Source organism: Triticum dicoccoides, chromosome 2A, assembly GCF_002162155.2.
Source record: "Triticum dicoccoides isolate Atlit2015 ecotype Zavitan chromosome 2A, WEW_v2.0, whole genome shotgun sequence".
Lineage (NCBI taxonomy): Eukaryota > Viridiplantae > Streptophyta > Magnoliopsida > Poales > Poaceae > Triticum > Triticum dicoccoides.
In genome coordinates this window covers 766,689,362-766,705,045 of record NC_041382.1, presented here as the reverse complement: position 1 = coordinate 766,705,045, position 15,684 = coordinate 766,689,362, and the positions used below count along the sequence as shown (strand labels likewise).

Here is a 15,684-nt window from a genome sequence, read left to right as displayed (position 1 = left end):
CCACACACACACAGTTTCGGCCATGTATTTTTGGGTCGTCGATTGAGCCAACAAAAAAGTGTTATACACCATGAAAATGTATCATTATGAACATTTTTGGAAATATGAACATGTAGTGTTTTTTATTTTAGGACCTGAATATCTAGCGAATGTCATGTTTTTACGCATGACAGATAGAACATTTTTCATGGCCAAATGTGTTTGCCGAGGATTACAAGTTTAGACGACGAGGATGACAAATCCGTCTCAGTTCATTTTTTGTCAGGAAATTGATGTGCTTGTGAAATAAAGTTGTTTGTGTTCATTATGAGGGGATGCCCTCTTAAGAAAAATCATATCTATTGGTCACAAGGACCAAGGAGTATGCAGTAGCCTCACAAGAGGGAGGAGAGGGAGCATACATTTTCACATGGAAACAAAAATACTTAAAACACGTTTGGTAAATAGGGGCAGGGGAATGGAAGTTACGAAGTTACTACGAGAAAGTTTGTGTGGGGAGTAGGCATGAGACAATGTTTTACTTCCATTTCCTCATTTGGTATATGATGGGAGTAGTGTGAGATGGAACTCTGTCCATGAACTAATAGGATACTCCATGGGAAGAAATCGATGGGAATTGGCTCACTGAGCTTTCATTCCCCTTCCCACTTAAACCCCCGTCCCCTTTAATCAGGCAGACGACTTTTAACCTCCTCACCACTCGTCTTCCATCTCCCATCTCTAATTCCTACGAACCAAACACATTATTAGGCGTGTTTGGTTAGTGCCCCTGGCATCCAGCAATCTTAGCCTCAGGCCTCCTAAATGGAATGTCTGGGCCAGTAGCCCGAGCCAGACATATTTTTCACAAACAACCAAGTATGACCTTACAAATTAAACACCTTGCATGTCTGATTTAGTCAATACACATCGTCTCCCTCCCTTGATATGTGCCTGTTTGCCCGGAAGCTCCTAGGATCTTACCTAGAACGAGGGCAACACACATGTAAAAGGAATGAGAGCGTGTCACCGACCAGTTCAAGCCTGCATGTCGGCGCCCCCACATTGATACACACAACGCATTTTGATCAGTCAAGACAAATCTTTCGACCAACAATCACCCCATAAATATGCGATGCAAAATCTCATCCATAAACACGTACTCCCTCCGTAAACTAATGTAAGAGCGTTTAGATCACTACTTTAGTGATCTAAACGCTCTTACATTAGTTTACGGAGGGAGTACTTAACACACATTCAATGACACCAACTTCATATCACATACAAAACGGCACCACCAAGATAGTAACCAATGAGAGCCTACCCTAGCTAGAGAGACCGCTAGCAAAAAGATACCCAACAAATTCCCTAAAATAAAATAATCGTCGTTGGCGGATGACGTGGGAGCACAACGGAGCCAGTGGAATTGGAATTTAAATTTGAATTTAAACAGCTAGAGCTAGAAGGAACGAACGAAATATAAAAAAAGCCAAGGGAGACAAGATCCATGTCTGTGCTGCCCCGGTTGTTTAATGAGTGAGCAGCTCCGGAGGGACCCTTTGTTAATTCAAAATTTTCGAGGCAGCCCCGTCTTCCTCCTCCTGGAGCCGCTCCCCCACAACCCCACCCCCCACCCCGGACGGTGGGGACCCAGCCCGACGACAGCTCCATTTCCCCCTCCCCTCCCTCCCCACCAAACTCGAATTCTCGCCACCGCATTCCCCGCACCCCCCGCACACCCACCTTCTCCCTTCCGCATCTCCCGCAGCGGCGGCGGCGGCGGGCCCAGCAGCGCGGCGGCGGCGCCGGGGTTTATTTATTCCCCCGCGGCGGGGCGAGGCGGGGCGGGCGAGTGCGGGGCGGAGGGCGTGGTTGGCGCCACGGGATAGGCGGGGGCGCGAGATCCGGGCCGGCGGCGCGATCTGGGAGGGGCATGAGATTGGGGCCGGCGGCGCGGCGGTGAGGCGAGGGCGAGGCGCCCGGCGGCATGACGACCAACACCAAGCGCGCGTACAAGCTCCGTATCCTCGATTCCGTCCAGATTTTTTTTTCTTCCGCGGGGCTCTTTTTCAAATTGTTTGTTCGGGGAAGAGGTAGCTGCATTGCGCGAGTCCGTCTGACCGATGCGTCCTCTGCTGTCGCGCTCGTTCCGCTGATTGAACGAGCCTGCTCCCCGAGAGGTTCTCCGCGTCTCTTCACGCGGTTGACATTGATAGAGTGCCGCACGACTTCGTGGCGTGGGTGAGATTTATTTTGGTGTGATTTATCGAGTAGCGTTTCGATTGCTTCATGTTGGGCTGTTTGGTGCTTGCTGGCTAGTTCGTTGGCGCGTTATGTTGGTTTTAGTGCTGATTGCTATGAACGCGGCGTGTTCATGGAATGCCTCAAGTTAATTTCCTTGCTAAAGTTGCGACATTGGGTTGCCTTGACTCTCATTTGCCGTAGAGGAGTTTGTGGCGCACGCCTCCAATGTCAACTGCCTCAAGATTGGGAGGAAGACATCGCGAGTCCTTGTCACTGGAGGAGAGGATCATAAGGTTAATCTTTGGGCTATCGGGAAGCCCAATTCGATATCGGTAAGACTATTCTTTTGCTGACTCTAATAAGTATCACCTAGTCTGCTGAAGGTGATTGCGTAGTTGAGTAGGCGAATAGTACCCCGAACTCAACCAAATGAAACTCTTGACTGACCCTTGAGATGATTGCTAGATGAAAATTTCACCAGCATAGCTGTTGATGACTTCAGCATGCTTCTCTTCATGTTGGTTTTCAGTTAATGTTGATATTGTTTTTATGTTAACTTACTATCGACCTACTAAATGAATATGTGTCTGAGAAAGGTCACTGTAGTTATCAGAAGTTTCATATATAATGTCTTTAGTTGATAAAATAGTTAATTTGATTCACCTTTTTCCTACGATTAACTTGACTCGCCTTCTTTCTTATTCTTTGGTTGTACAGAGTTTACCAGGGCATACAAGTGCTGTGGAGTCAGTTGCTTTTGATTCCACAGAAGTATTTGTGGCTGCAGGAGCAGCCAGTGGCACAGTAAAATTATGGGATCTAGAGGAGGCGAAGAGTACGTAACTATGGATGCATGACTTAACCTATTTGTGTTTATGAACATCCATGCTGTGTCATTATCTTTTATTATTTGCATAACTTGGTGGTTATGTGTGCAGTTGTCCGCACGCTTACTGGACATAGATCAAACTGTATGTCAGTTGATTTCCATCCTTTTGGGGAATTCTTTGCCTCTGGGTCTTTGGACACTAATCTGAAGATATGGGATATAAGAAGGAAGGGCTGTATCCACACATACAAAGGCCACACCAGAGGGGTGAATGCTATTAGATTCACACCTGATGGCCGTTGGGTTGTGTCTGGCGGTGAAGATAGTGCAGTGAAGGTAAGATTTGTTAGCAATGCTTTTGTGTATTTCAGTTGCTAGTTTTGGTCATGTGGTTTCATTTCTTTCATAATCCTTTGGATAACACACCGTATACTTGTGCTTATAATTTAGTATGAGTTAAATTTAAATTCTCAGCACACAGCCTATCTTTCTTGCACTTAAACTCAGCATGATCATTACATCTCCTACTGTATTGAACTCACAATCAGTTTTGCCTTGGCAGATCTGGGATTTGACAGCTGGAAAGTTACTGCATGAGTTCAAATCTCATGAGGGTCAAATTCAGTGCATTGATTTCCATCCCCATGAGTTCCTTCTGGCAACAGGTTGGATTCACAGTTTATAATGCCGACCTGTCATCTATATGTTAACTTTTCTTTGCCCTTTTTGTTGTAGTAGCCTAGTAGCACTTTTTGATACTTTATTTAAATATCGAACTTCTATCTTTCCTCCTTGTTAGGGAAAACACTTAATGCTCATTGAGAACGTACATGCTATTTAAAGACTTGGCCCGAAAATGAACCATTATAGTAATAAGTTATATATTATACATACTGGCCCACATGCAATATTTTGACTAGGCCCACCTATCAGTTTAATTAACTTCCCTTTGTTTACTATCCGGGATTGCAAATGTCAAATTGTCTTGTTCTGACATATTTTAATTTGTTGCATCTGTCATGTATCTCAACCTTAATTTCCCTATCAGCTATTTCTGTCAGTGTATGAAGTTATCTTTGCCTGTCCTATGTCTGATTTGCAACTATGAGTTTATTACATGACACTGGTTGGCTCACTCAGGTTCAGCTGATAAAACTGTCAAGTTCTGGGATTTGGAGACCTTTGAGTTGATTGGATCTACTGGACCTGAGGTATATCTTTTTATTTGACTTTCCTTGAAGATTATCGACCCTACCCAGTTTAACTTTGTCAAACATTGCAACCCAGAATTTTCTTTAAGCTTGAGCTCACTGGTTCCAGAACTACAATGTAGGAGAATGAATGTTGGTGTCTCTTTTATTTAGTCCCAAAAGTACTATCTGAAAGTACAAACAGGGGGGAAACACCTGAAAGCCTCTTTCCTGTGTTTGAAGGAAAATAGAACTAAATAGGAAATACATGCCACGATAATGCTCATGACATCGTTGAACTTCTGTGATGCTCAATGCCCTAAATCACATTGCCATATGTTGTGGTCAGCATGTCTTTATGTCATTAGCTTTACACAAAGTAATTACCTTGTGGGATGTTCTAGTACATATGCTTTAAAAATTAGTCAGGGTTGGCAATTTTAGATAGAAAACTTTGTTAACTTTAATCCAGTGTTGTAATTGTTAATGGTACAATAAGGATTACGATACTAGCCTGAATATACAACCAGTACCTTATGTGCTCTCTTAGTGACAAGTGCAATATATGGAAAACTGGGGCTGATATATAGACTGCCAGAAGATGTTCTACAGAAAACAAAGAGATTTGAAATAACACTATTCATATGACCACATATCAGTTTAACATGTGCTTTCTTTGTTTTTTGCTTATTTTCTCTACCGGTAAGCAACAGGATGTAAACATCGTCTCCCCAATTGGTGGCTCCAGCAGAGACCTTGCCTCCAATTTCATTAGAACAACAGCCAGAGTAAAACAAATAGCACCTTGGCTGGTAGTTGGGACACTATTTACTCAATAATAACATTAATCGGTTTCTCCCTTCTGAGTCATTGAAACAGTACAAGAATGGGAAGGAACTAATATCACCTCTAGCCTACCCCAACTTGCTTGGGGACTAAAGGCTTTGTTGTTGTTGTCTGAAAATATCAACCATATCAATTCAACTTACTTGGCATTGGTCATGGCAGGGCTAAAAATAAGCCATATCACCCTTCAAAACTAAATGGATTAGTTGTAATCTCCTCCATTGATCTGTACTGAAATTTGTTAGCTTAAATGAATTAGGTGTGCTGAGGTAAGACCCCTTATCATATTCATGTAGTTACTTGCTAATGTTTCTACTTGAATATCAGATGACAGGTGTACGATCCATGACATTCAATCCCGACGGAAGATCTCTGTTATGTGGGCTGCACGAGAGCTTAAAGGTAGCATTGCTGTTTCCTCATGTGACTGTTACTGCAGACTTTTCGTTTCCATGTCTTTCAGAGGTAACTTCTCTTAAATTAAGCAGGTTTTCTCTTGGGAACCAATAAGATGCCATGATACTGTAGATGTGGGATGGTCTAGACTATCGGATCTGAATGTCCATGAGGGAAAACTTCTTGGTTGTTCTTCTAATCAGAGTTGTGTTGGAATATGGGTTGTTGATCTAACGGTATGTTATTGGCTTCCCAGCTATGTTTCTAATACCAATATCTTATTCTCTGTCGTCTCTTGTTTTTAGTTGACTGATAACCAAACAATCAATTGGCAGCGCCTTGAGCCACATGCAACTAGTACTTCAGCATTACTTAATGGCCGTTCTGAATTGAAGACTTCATCAGGTGGCACTATGCCATTACAAAACGACAGTGGTTCAAGGGCTAACATAGGGCGATCATCAGCTCTACAAAATTCAGAGAATAACTTAAAAGCTTCTACAGGAAGGCTCTCAGTTTCTCAAAATTCAGATTCTGCACCCAAAGAGATTAAGCCGACAGCTCGTATGCCACTAATCTTCTCTTTTTAGACATGTTTGTAATTTAGTGTTTGAAACGCAGCATATGTCTAATCTGTACTTTGTCTGTTCTTGTTATGATAATGAAGCAAGTGGCTTGGTCCCAAGCACTCCTCAAAGGGTCGGAACTGGCTCCAGTACTAGAACAGCTGGAAATTCAACTTATGCATCTGGTGGCACCACATTAAAGAGAAGTTCACTGAAGAGTAACAGCACTTCTAATCTTCATAATTTCAGTAAAACTGACGTGGTGCCTGCTGCTGTTATCATCCCAAGAACTAGCTCAGGAGCAGAGCTTGGTACTGGTTCAAGAAGTTATGCTGCTGATGTGGCCCCTGTTCTTTCAAAGGCAAGCAGAAGGGCAGAGCCGGCTACTGATCCTAGGACAGAAAGTGCTGATGTGGCACCTGCTGTTGTTCCCAGAACAAGTTCAAGAATGGAAATGGCCTCTGATTCAGCACCTGATGCTGTTTCTAGGGTAGGCAGAAGGTTGGAATCTGCTGCTGATTCTAGGAAAGAAAGTGCTGATGCAGCACCGGTCGTTCCCAGGGCTACTTCAAGAATGGAAATGGCCTCTGATTCTGTACCTGTTCTTCCGAAGGCAGGCAGAAGGTTCGAGTCTGCTACTGATTCAAGAAAAGAAAGCACTGATGAAGCACCTGTTGTTGTTCCTAGAGCAACTTCAAGAATGGAAATGGCCTCTGATTCTAGGAGAGAACCTTCTGCAGGAAGAGTATCACCATTTAGGATCCAATCAAGGTATGCTGAACCAAGGAAATCAACCAATGTGAAAGTTGATATGGACAAAGTTGATGTGGGAAGCAAAGATACTGAAAGTGACGACCTTACTTGTCAAATATTTCTTCCTCGGAGGAATGGTGCTGTTCAAACAGTGATTCCCGAAGAAACTCGTGAAGATGTAAAACATGGTTCAGTTTACAGGTCGGGATTTTCAGGTTCAGCAGAATCAAATACGAGCCACCGGAATGATAATTGTATGATCCTTGCCCTTAACATGCTTATCTGTTTTATGGACTGCTGTAGTTTGATTTGAATTGTTTCACAGCCATTAGTGGTGCCTGATTTACCTAAAAAGTAGTTCCTGCCTTCTTGCATCATGTGCTCGAAACAATGATTCTTGTGTGAGTTTGATGAAATTTCCATTCCCTTTTGTCCTGTACTGATTCAAGTGTTAGGAACAACTAAATTTATTCATTCGAGGTTCTTCAATTATTTCTGTAGGTAGATGTTTTCCATATGCAATAGTTGCCAGTGAATTTGAAGAACCTATTCGTGGAACACTGTTAGTTTAATCTTGTCTATGTTTGGCTGTGAAAACTTGTGCTCTAAATGCTTTGGGAATTTTCAATTCTGTTGTCAAGTTATTAGATTTCCTTTGTGTTTTGGATTCATAAATTTCATTTGATAAATCATGTGCACAATTTAAAAATTACCTGTAATTTTCATGTACAACTAAGTTGTAACTGCTTGAACATTTGGTGCTATTTTGCAGATGTTCCTAGAATGCGTAAGCCAAGAGATAACTGCTACATTGAAGTTTCAAGAGCAGGTATATAATTTGCTATACTTTGGTGCTTGCAATAATTTGTTCTTCAGGCCTGAATCGTATAGTATTTCCAGGAAGAACAAGATCAATTGTTTCTAATTGGGAAGGCAGGGATCAGTCCCCAAGTCACGAAGAACCAACAACAAGCAATTCAGCGTTGGGGGCTCCTAGAGGCCGAATATATTCATCTGTATGTGAGACAACCCATACGCTTTTAGAACATTCTGTTTATTTTTTGCTCTGACTGTTAGATTCAATGCACAAGTCTTTTCCATTTAGTTGTTCCATAGTTGATACTGTTGTTATATCATGTTTAACAAATTGGAATTTGGATTTATTAAAAGAAGGAAAACTGTAAACAAACTAATTTCTGTAACTTCTTTTTTGCCATCTGCAGAGAGGAAGCAGTCAAGCAGCTGAAACTAATATCGTAACTAGCGAGGAAGATGTTTTATCTGTTCTAATCGAAGAGCATGATCTATTTTTGAGTTCAACACGGTCACGGCTGACAAAATTGCAGGTCTGTATGGTGCTTCACTTTTTCTTTTGGAGTGTAATATTGTTATTCTTCAGGGGAAACAGGACATCCTAATCTCGAATGTTCTCAAACTAACAGTGTTACATTTAAACTGACTAAGATATATGCTGCATGCTATCAATAGAATGTGAAAAATATATAAATGTATGCAGTGTCCTATGTCATGGTATTCCAGATTTGAATAGAGTTCGTTTCTTCAGAATGAAATATGGCTGGTTGAGTTAACTATGTTATCAGTGTACCACGATCTTATTCAGCAGACCTGTGAACGGATAGTCTTCCAAACATGACTGCTAACAGACTGTATCTTGCTGCCTCAAATGTTTTAACTGATCCAAACGTGTATCGAATGTATCTTACTCACAGATTCTGCACCAAATGTGGCAAAGAAATGACATCAGGGGTGTTTTCTCAGCGCTGGAGAAGATGTCCGATCATGCTGTCAGTACTCTGCAACCTTTTTTTCCTGTTCTGTATGGAATAACCGTTGCATTGTTGATTCATAATTATAAGATTTCTGCTAACTCCAGGTATGTGCTGATATGGCAAGTGTTCTGATGGAGAAAAGCGAAGCCATCACACTAGATTTATGTACCACTATCCTGCCTGTCCTTGCTGACCTTTTGGAGAGTAAAACTGACAGGTAGCTCTTCTTGTTTTGTGTATCGGTATGATTATGTTCTGGGTTGATTTACAAACGGCCATTACTCGTACCGAAGTTGTGATTGATTCATATATATTGTGTTACCAGGAATTGCCATGTCACCGTTCATCCATTTGTTTATTTATTTTTACATTGCAATAAATCTTTGCAGGCATGTAGCTGTATCACTGGAACTGGTAGTGAAGCTTGTCAGGACTTTTGGGCCTGTAATACATTCAACAGTGTCGGTTGGTCCATCTTCTGTTGGTGTAGATCTTGAAGCAGAGCAAAGGTATTGTTTCAGACAAATGTTTTCCTGATATGCCATCACTAGAGATTGCCTTATGTTATTTTACTTGTCTTGTCATCGTAGGCGGGAGAGGTGCAACTTATGCTTCATAGAACTGGAGAAAGTTAAAAATAAGCTTCCTTCCCTTATGAGGTACCGGATAATCTTAATATTTTTATTGAAAATCTTAGTATGATATACATTACTGGACATCGTCTTCTAGCTGTACCACCAACCGTTGGTATTGGAGTTTTGGACCAGCACTATTCTGAACTGAACTCGTAAACGAGTTTGCCCTTTGTGATGCTCATACTTAGTTACTTTTCTGTTTACAGAAGAAAAGGGGCAGCTTCAAACACAGCGCAGGAGCTCAGTCTTGTCTTCCAGGAAATTATGTCGTAGACTGACCACACATTCTCAATACAAACACACAGTTGAATGGGAGATGCTTTCTTTCCCTCTGGTCGCACGATGGAGCGCTGCTTGTTTTCGTGCGCTACCGTGAAGCCCTGAGGTCACGCCCTGTGGTAGTAACATTTTGTTGCTACTGATCCATGCCCTTTGTACAACACTAACCCTTATTGATTTGGCATCCTTGCCATTTGAAAAGAGAAGCCGCCAGAGCATCATCTTTGAGCCATAACGCGGGGCGGTGTCCCTTGCGTCATGATTGTTTCACCGGCCGGTTCGGAAGGTGTTCGTTTGGTCTCGACCTCGAAGTCAGAAGGCCTGCCTGTAAATGCTGTAGCCTCTCTCGCTCTGCTTGTGTATCAGCTTGCTTTTTGGTATGGTAGTTTGTTGTTGGGCTTGTATGATGTCTGGTCGATGCAGTGACAAGATTGACGAGTGAGTGTGTGTGTGTGTGTGGATCCGATACATGTACAATTGTACACCATTTTTTGTTGAAGAGTTTTGACACATTTAACTTTTGATTTGTCGCGCTGTCTCCTGGAAGTGTGGAACGATTCTCGCTCTTGTTGGTACAATGAATGTTTGTGGCGTATTTTTCTTTCTTTTTTCATATGTCGCCTATCTTGTTCAGTTTGCCAAACTGCCTACACTTTTTCTGGCTTTGGTAGAATATATATTTGTCAATTAGCTTCTTGTTTTTTTACAAGAAAAGTTTGTTTATTAAATCATGAGCTAACAAATGATCTATCTAACTTAACTTTGGTGAATCAAATAGATGCTTCTTCTCTGTGACCGACCGAAGAGAGATTGAAGAATGCTCATCGTCGAGCAAACAAGTTAACAAGGCGCAGTTCTTATTCAAGTTTCATCCAAATTTCTCACCATAAAGTATCATGCAACAGCACCAAACAAGATGTAGAAATTTTGCCAACATAAACGCATCTAAGAAAAACACCAACGGCAATGATGACACGACATGGAGATGTCGCGTTGCTGCCCTAACTAGCTCTAGCTGCTTGTCACCGTCGTCGACCGTCTCATAATCCTGACGCTCCTGCAGTCGGAGACGAACATGTCCCAGGGGAGGTCGCCGGCGAGCAAGATGTCGCCGTCATTGTCCTCGTAGGCCACGGCCAAGTCCAGCATCTGGCCGGCCAGGCCCAAGAGCGCCGCCCTGAGCTCCCCGTGCCCTCCGTACGCCCTCAGGTCCACCGTCCGCTGGTACCGGGCTCCTTCCACGCTCACCTTGACGTACTTGCTCTCCGCCGCCACCGCCGACGCGCCGCCGCTGTCCGGAGGGCCGAGCCGCAGCTCGGCGTCAACGGCCTCTCCCTCCATGGACGGACTCGGGTGGACTGCCTGCAGATTTCCCCAAAACAAGAGTTCGGAAATGGGGAGGGTAAAGGTAAACTAACGGCCAGCCTACGGCGAACGGGGGTGTGGCATCCTTCTTCTTGCTTAGGAAGGGGAGCAGAAAACACACCCTGGAGGGTCGCGGGCGAGGGCGAGCTCCAAGCCGAGGGTCGTCGGCGCCGTGCCGACTGAGCCCGCGCTGGCCGACGGTCGTCCGTAGCTGGGGATAGCCGTCGCCGGAGCTCACCGATTCCATCGAGGGCAGTCGCCGGCGCGAGGTCGGAGGAATGAAGACCGCCTGAGATCTGGGCTGCATATATAGCCGGAGGAACGCGCGCGGCCGTCTCCCGCCCTCCCTCTCCCTCACCCTCACATGGTCGCTGCAGAGAATGGACAATCGGCGTCATGCGCTTGCTGAGCCGAGAATGGCAGCCCAGTCATGCCGATATCTGGCTGCTGAGCCGAGAATGGCATGCATGGGGCCGCAGCTGGGCACCACGGCTATGTGTGGAGAAGAAGAAGAAGAAGGAGGCTGGGAACATGCATGCAGAGAAAAGAGATCCATCCGGGCTGCACCGTCCCGGCGTTTTTGGCCCTCGTTACGAAATGGAAATTCAGGTTGGCCGGGGAGGGGAGGGGAGCCACCAACAATTTCCATCCATCATCATGTGTGTACGTGCGTCAGTACGTGTGCTCGCACCATCGTTGGTTCGTGTCCTGATCAGCATCAGCATCTGCATCGTGCGCTCGCCTGGGCCGTGCAGTGGGCTGAAAATGGACAGTCGCTGTCATGCTCGTATCTGGTTGCCGACCCCCAAATGGCAGCTCATTCACGACGCTCTTCTCCCCTGCCTGCCTCTGTCTCCTCCTCCGTGGCCCTCACGCCTCAACAAACACCGACACGAACTTAATCCGAGTTAATTGCACGGAAGTATCACACTTACACGTTGTACGAATCAATATCATTAGTGTTTTCTTTTGCACGTACTCAACGTACGTGGGCCTCCACGCAAGCGAGCGCATGCATGCATGTACGTACTCGGTGTGCGTGGGCCTCCTCTCGCGTCGCATCGTGGCAAATCGACATGTACGCACAGAACTACTACTCCCTTTATAGTGATCTAAACGCTTTTTATACTGTATTTCTTTACGGAGGAGTATTATTGTACGAAAGTTGGTGCGTAGCCCACATGTGCGCATGAATGCACGCAGGGGCGAATCTACTAGGCATGCTTTAACAGGCTTAAGCCTGCCCTCCAACAAGAGTAATTTCTTTTTTACTCCCCCGTTTCTAAATATTTGTCTTTTTAGAAATTTCAACAAGTGACTATATACGGAACAAAATGAGTGAATCTACATTTTAAAATATGTCTATATACACCTGTATGTGATAGTCCATTTAAAATCTTTAAAAAGACAAATATTTAGAAACGGAGGAAGTAGTACCAAAGATTAGACCCCAGCGCAGCAAAACTGCTGTTTCCCAGCCCATCTCAATGGCATAATTACAGTTGAGCCTACCCTACATTTACTCTGTAGATTCGCCACTGAATGCACGGCCACGGCATGTGTACGTACGATCGGCGCCACCCACGTCCCCGTCGTCGTCCATGCACGGTCTCCGCCTCCGTACGTCGTCGTCGCCGGGGCCCTCCCAGATATCTCGCTCGGTCTGCTGCCCCTCCTCGCGTCGAGCGCCAGGACACGTGCGTCGTGTGCTCGCTAAGCTCCTGTGTCGCGTCGCGTACGTACGTGTCCAGGAGTACACACTTGGGCTTAATTCTTTTTTTTTTGACTTATGGTCCTGGTGCTTGTAAGACGAAAGACATTATATATGGTTTCAGTAAATGAAATCAAAGAGGAAGCTCTCTAAAATTCCTTTTTTTTCTTCATTATGTGGTTAGTTTAGTTTGCGTGCATGCCCTCCCATATATACATCGAGAGAGGAGCTGGCCCGAGAAATACACTTTGGTTCCTGGTTGCATATACACTCTATATGAGTATTTTTAATAATTAAACAAACAGTCAAAATAGTTCAAAAGTATTTTAAGATTAAACTTGACTTTGTTTTGTTTTGCACTAGTATATCAATTTTCATGGAAAAAAACCGACATTGACTTCAGGGCAAAAAACACAAAATTTATTTGCTATTATAAGTCACTATTCGCACTATTTTGACCGAAAATTTGTCTTTTTAGGAAGAAGTCAAAGGGTGATTTTATTTTCGTGAAATTTTGCTCACAAGTAAAAATGAAATCAAAGAGGAAGCTCTCTAGAATTCCTTTTGTCCGTTATGTGGTTAGTTTAGTTTGCGTGCATGCCTTCGCATATATAGCGAGAGAGGGGCTGGCCGATGGTTCCGTGCTCGCGAGGACAGGGATGGCATGGTGGTGGGTGGAGCTGCTGTGTCCGTGTGATGCCCGGATAATTAAGCTACAGCAACCTCTGCTAATGATGCCATGGCACCATGATTACTGTTGTTAATCTCGCGTTAGATCGAAATCGATTCAAATTCAAATTTTAAAAATAAAGACAAACATCAAAAGTTTTCAAACATTAAAACTAAAATGTTTCAAACTGGACAAATAAATCCTAAGTAATAATGATGGAGAAACCACACTTGTATAAAATGTGTAAATACTCAAACATGAATAAAGTAGTAGCAAGAACAATTAGTTAAATGATTATAAAATAATAAACAATACAAACTATTTTATTTTAGGTGACAAGTTCATTGTGGTAGTGGCTTTAGTATTAATAATATTTTAGGTACGACTTGGGTATTTCATAAAAATAAAAATTAATTAATAAAACAGAAAAGAAGAAATGAAAGAAAATAGAAAACAATAACTAAACAAAAAAGGGGACAAAAGGCCTGCTTCCCCACTGGGCCTCTTGGCCCAGTCGGCTCGGCCGACCACACCGGCCCAGCCAGCCCACCCCTCCCTTGCTTAACTCTCCCAACACCCACGGGAACCCTAAGCCCACGACCGCGCATACCCCTACCCCGATCTCTCTCTCACCCGCACCCCCCGATCTAGATTGGATCGGGCGCCTCGCCCTTGCGCCCCTCTTCGGCGCCCCGTCGCTTGTCGTCGGCCACAGCCGCTTCGAACCTCCCCGCCGGAGCCACCCCGCCACCCGCCGTCATCGGCGCCGCTGTTGGGGAACGTAGTAATTTCAAATTTTCCTACGCACACGCAAGATCATGGTGTTGTCTACGTACCCTCGTAGACCGACAACGGAAGCGTTGACACAATGTAGAGGAAGTAGTCGTACGTCTTCCTGATCCAACCGATCCAAGTACCGAACGTACGACACCTCCGAGTTTTGCACACGTTCAACTCGGTGACGTCCCTCGAGCTCTGATCCAGCAAAGTGTTAAGGGAGAGTTTCGTCAGCACGACGGCGTGATGATGGTGATGATGTTCTACCGACGTAGGGCTTCGCCTAAGCACCGCTATGATATGACCGAGGTGGAATATGGTGGAAGGGGGCACCGCACACGGCTAAGGAACGATCACGAAGATCAACTTGTGTGTCATGGGGTGCCCCCTTGCCCCCGTATATAAAGGAGGGAGAGAGGGAGGTGCGGCCGGCCCAAGGGGTGCGCCTAGAGGAGTCCTACTCCCGCCGGGAGTAGGACTCCCCCCTCTTGCCTTGTTGGAAAAGGAAGGGGGAAGGGAGAAAGAGGAAAGGGGGCGCCGCCCCCCCCTTCCTTGTCCTATTCGGACTAGGGAGGGAGGGGGCGCGCGGCCTGCCCTGGCCGGCCCTCCTCTTCTCCCTTAGGGCCCATGTAGGCCCAATAACCCACAGGGGGGTTCCGGTAACCCCCGATACTCCGGTAAAATCCTGATTTCACCCGAAACGTTTCCGATATCCAAATATAGGCTTCCAATATATCAATCTTTATGTCTCGACCATTTCGAGACTCCTCGTCATGTCTGTGATCACATCCGGGACACCGAACAACCTTCGGTACATCAAAACACAAAAACCCTAATTACGATCGTCACCGAACTTTAAGCGTGCGGACCCTACGAGTTTGAGAACTATGTAGACATGATCGAGACACGTCTCCGGTCAATAACCAATAGAGGAACCTGGATGCTCATATTGGCTCCTACATATTATACGAAGATCTTTATCGGTCAGACCACATAACAATATACGCTGTTCCCTTTGTCATCAGTATGTTACTTGCCCGAGATTTGATCGTCGGTATCTCAATACCTAGTTCAATCTCGTTACCGGCAAGTCTCTTTACTCGTTCCGTAATACATCATCTCGCAACTAACTTATTAGTTGCAATGCTTGCAAGGCTTGAGTGATGTGCATTACCGAGAGGGCCCAGAGATACCTCTCCGACAATCGGAGTGACAAATCCTAATCTCGAAATACGCCAACCCAACAAATACCTTCGGAGACACCTGTAGAGCACCTTTATAATCACCCAGTTACGTTGTGACGTTTGGTAGCACACAAAGTGTTCCTCTGGTAAACGGGAGTTGCATAATCTCATAGTCATAGGAACATATATAAGTTATGAAGAAAGCAATAGCAACAAACTAAACGATCAAGTGCTAAGCTAATGGAATGGGTCAAGTCAATCACATCATTCTCCTAATGATGTGATCCCGTTAACCAAATAACAACTCATGTCTATGGTTAGGAAACATAACCATCTTTGATCAATGAGCTAGTCAAGTAGAGCCATACTAGTGACACTCTGTTTGTCTATGTATTCACACATGTATTATGTTTCCGGTTAATACAATTCTAGCATGAATAATAAACATTTATCATGATACAAGGAAATAA

The 15,684-nt window shown here is 44.4% G+C and overlaps 2 protein-coding genes across 2 annotated transcripts; one reads left to right on the top strand and one right to left on the bottom strand.

The window, feature by feature from the left end:
* The first annotated feature begins 1,678 nt into the window (after nucleotides 1-1,678).
* Nucleotides 1,679-10,045, top strand: LOC119357114 (katanin p80 WD40 repeat-containing subunit B1 homolog KTN80.4-like). Its single transcript, XM_037624102.1, has 18 exons — nucleotides 1,679-2,000; nucleotides 2,425-2,555; nucleotides 2,941-3,058; nucleotides 3,162-3,388; nucleotides 3,615-3,717; nucleotides 4,193-4,263; nucleotides 5,416-5,490; nucleotides 5,577-5,720; nucleotides 5,820-6,048; nucleotides 6,152-7,057; nucleotides 7,576-7,632; nucleotides 7,704-7,819; nucleotides 8,027-8,149; nucleotides 8,534-8,608; nucleotides 8,698-8,810; nucleotides 8,983-9,102; nucleotides 9,184-9,252; nucleotides 9,435-10,045. The coding sequence occupies exons 1-18, from the start codon at nucleotides 1,967-1,969 to the stop codon at nucleotides 9,499-9,501; spliced, it is 2,778 nt and encodes a 925-aa protein (XP_037479999.1). The 5' UTR covers nucleotides 1,679-1,966; the 3' UTR covers nucleotides 9,502-10,045.
* Nucleotides 10,046-10,353: 308 nt separating this feature from the next.
* LOC119358387 (auxin-responsive protein IAA12-like) lies at nucleotides 10,354-11,119 on the bottom strand. Its single transcript, XM_037624957.1, has 2 exons — nucleotides 10,994-11,119; nucleotides 10,354-10,869 (listed from the first exon to the last, which is right to left on the bottom strand). Exons 1-2 carry the CDS (start codon nucleotides 11,117-11,119, stop codon nucleotides 10,519-10,521), a joined length of 477 nt encoding a protein of 158 aa, XP_037480854.1. The 3' UTR covers nucleotides 10,354-10,518.
* Between the last annotated feature and the right edge of the window lie 4,565 nt (nucleotides 11,120-15,684).

Excerpts from the sequence above, each read along its gene's own strand:
- LOC119357114 (XM_037624102.1), top strand. The coding sequence starts at position 1,967 with ATGACGACCAACACCAAGCGCGCGTACAAGCTCC. Across the intron at positions 7,633-7,703 it reads CATTGAAGTTTCAAGAGCAG|GAAGAACAAGATCAATTGTT; the intron begins GTATATAATTTG and ends TAGTATTTCCAG. Across the intron at positions 8,609-8,697 it reads AGAAGATGTCCGATCATGCT|GTATGTGCTGATATGGCAAG; the intron begins GTCAGTACTCTG and ends TGCTAACTCCAG.
- LOC119358387 (XM_037624957.1), bottom strand. The coding sequence starts at position 11,119 with ATGGAATCGGTGAGCTCCGGCGACGGCTATCCCCAGCTACGGACGACC. Across the intron at positions 10,870-10,993 it reads CTCGCCCGCGACCCTCCAGG|GCAGTCCACCCGAGTCCGTC; the intron begins GTGTGTTTTCTG and ends GGAAATCTGCAG.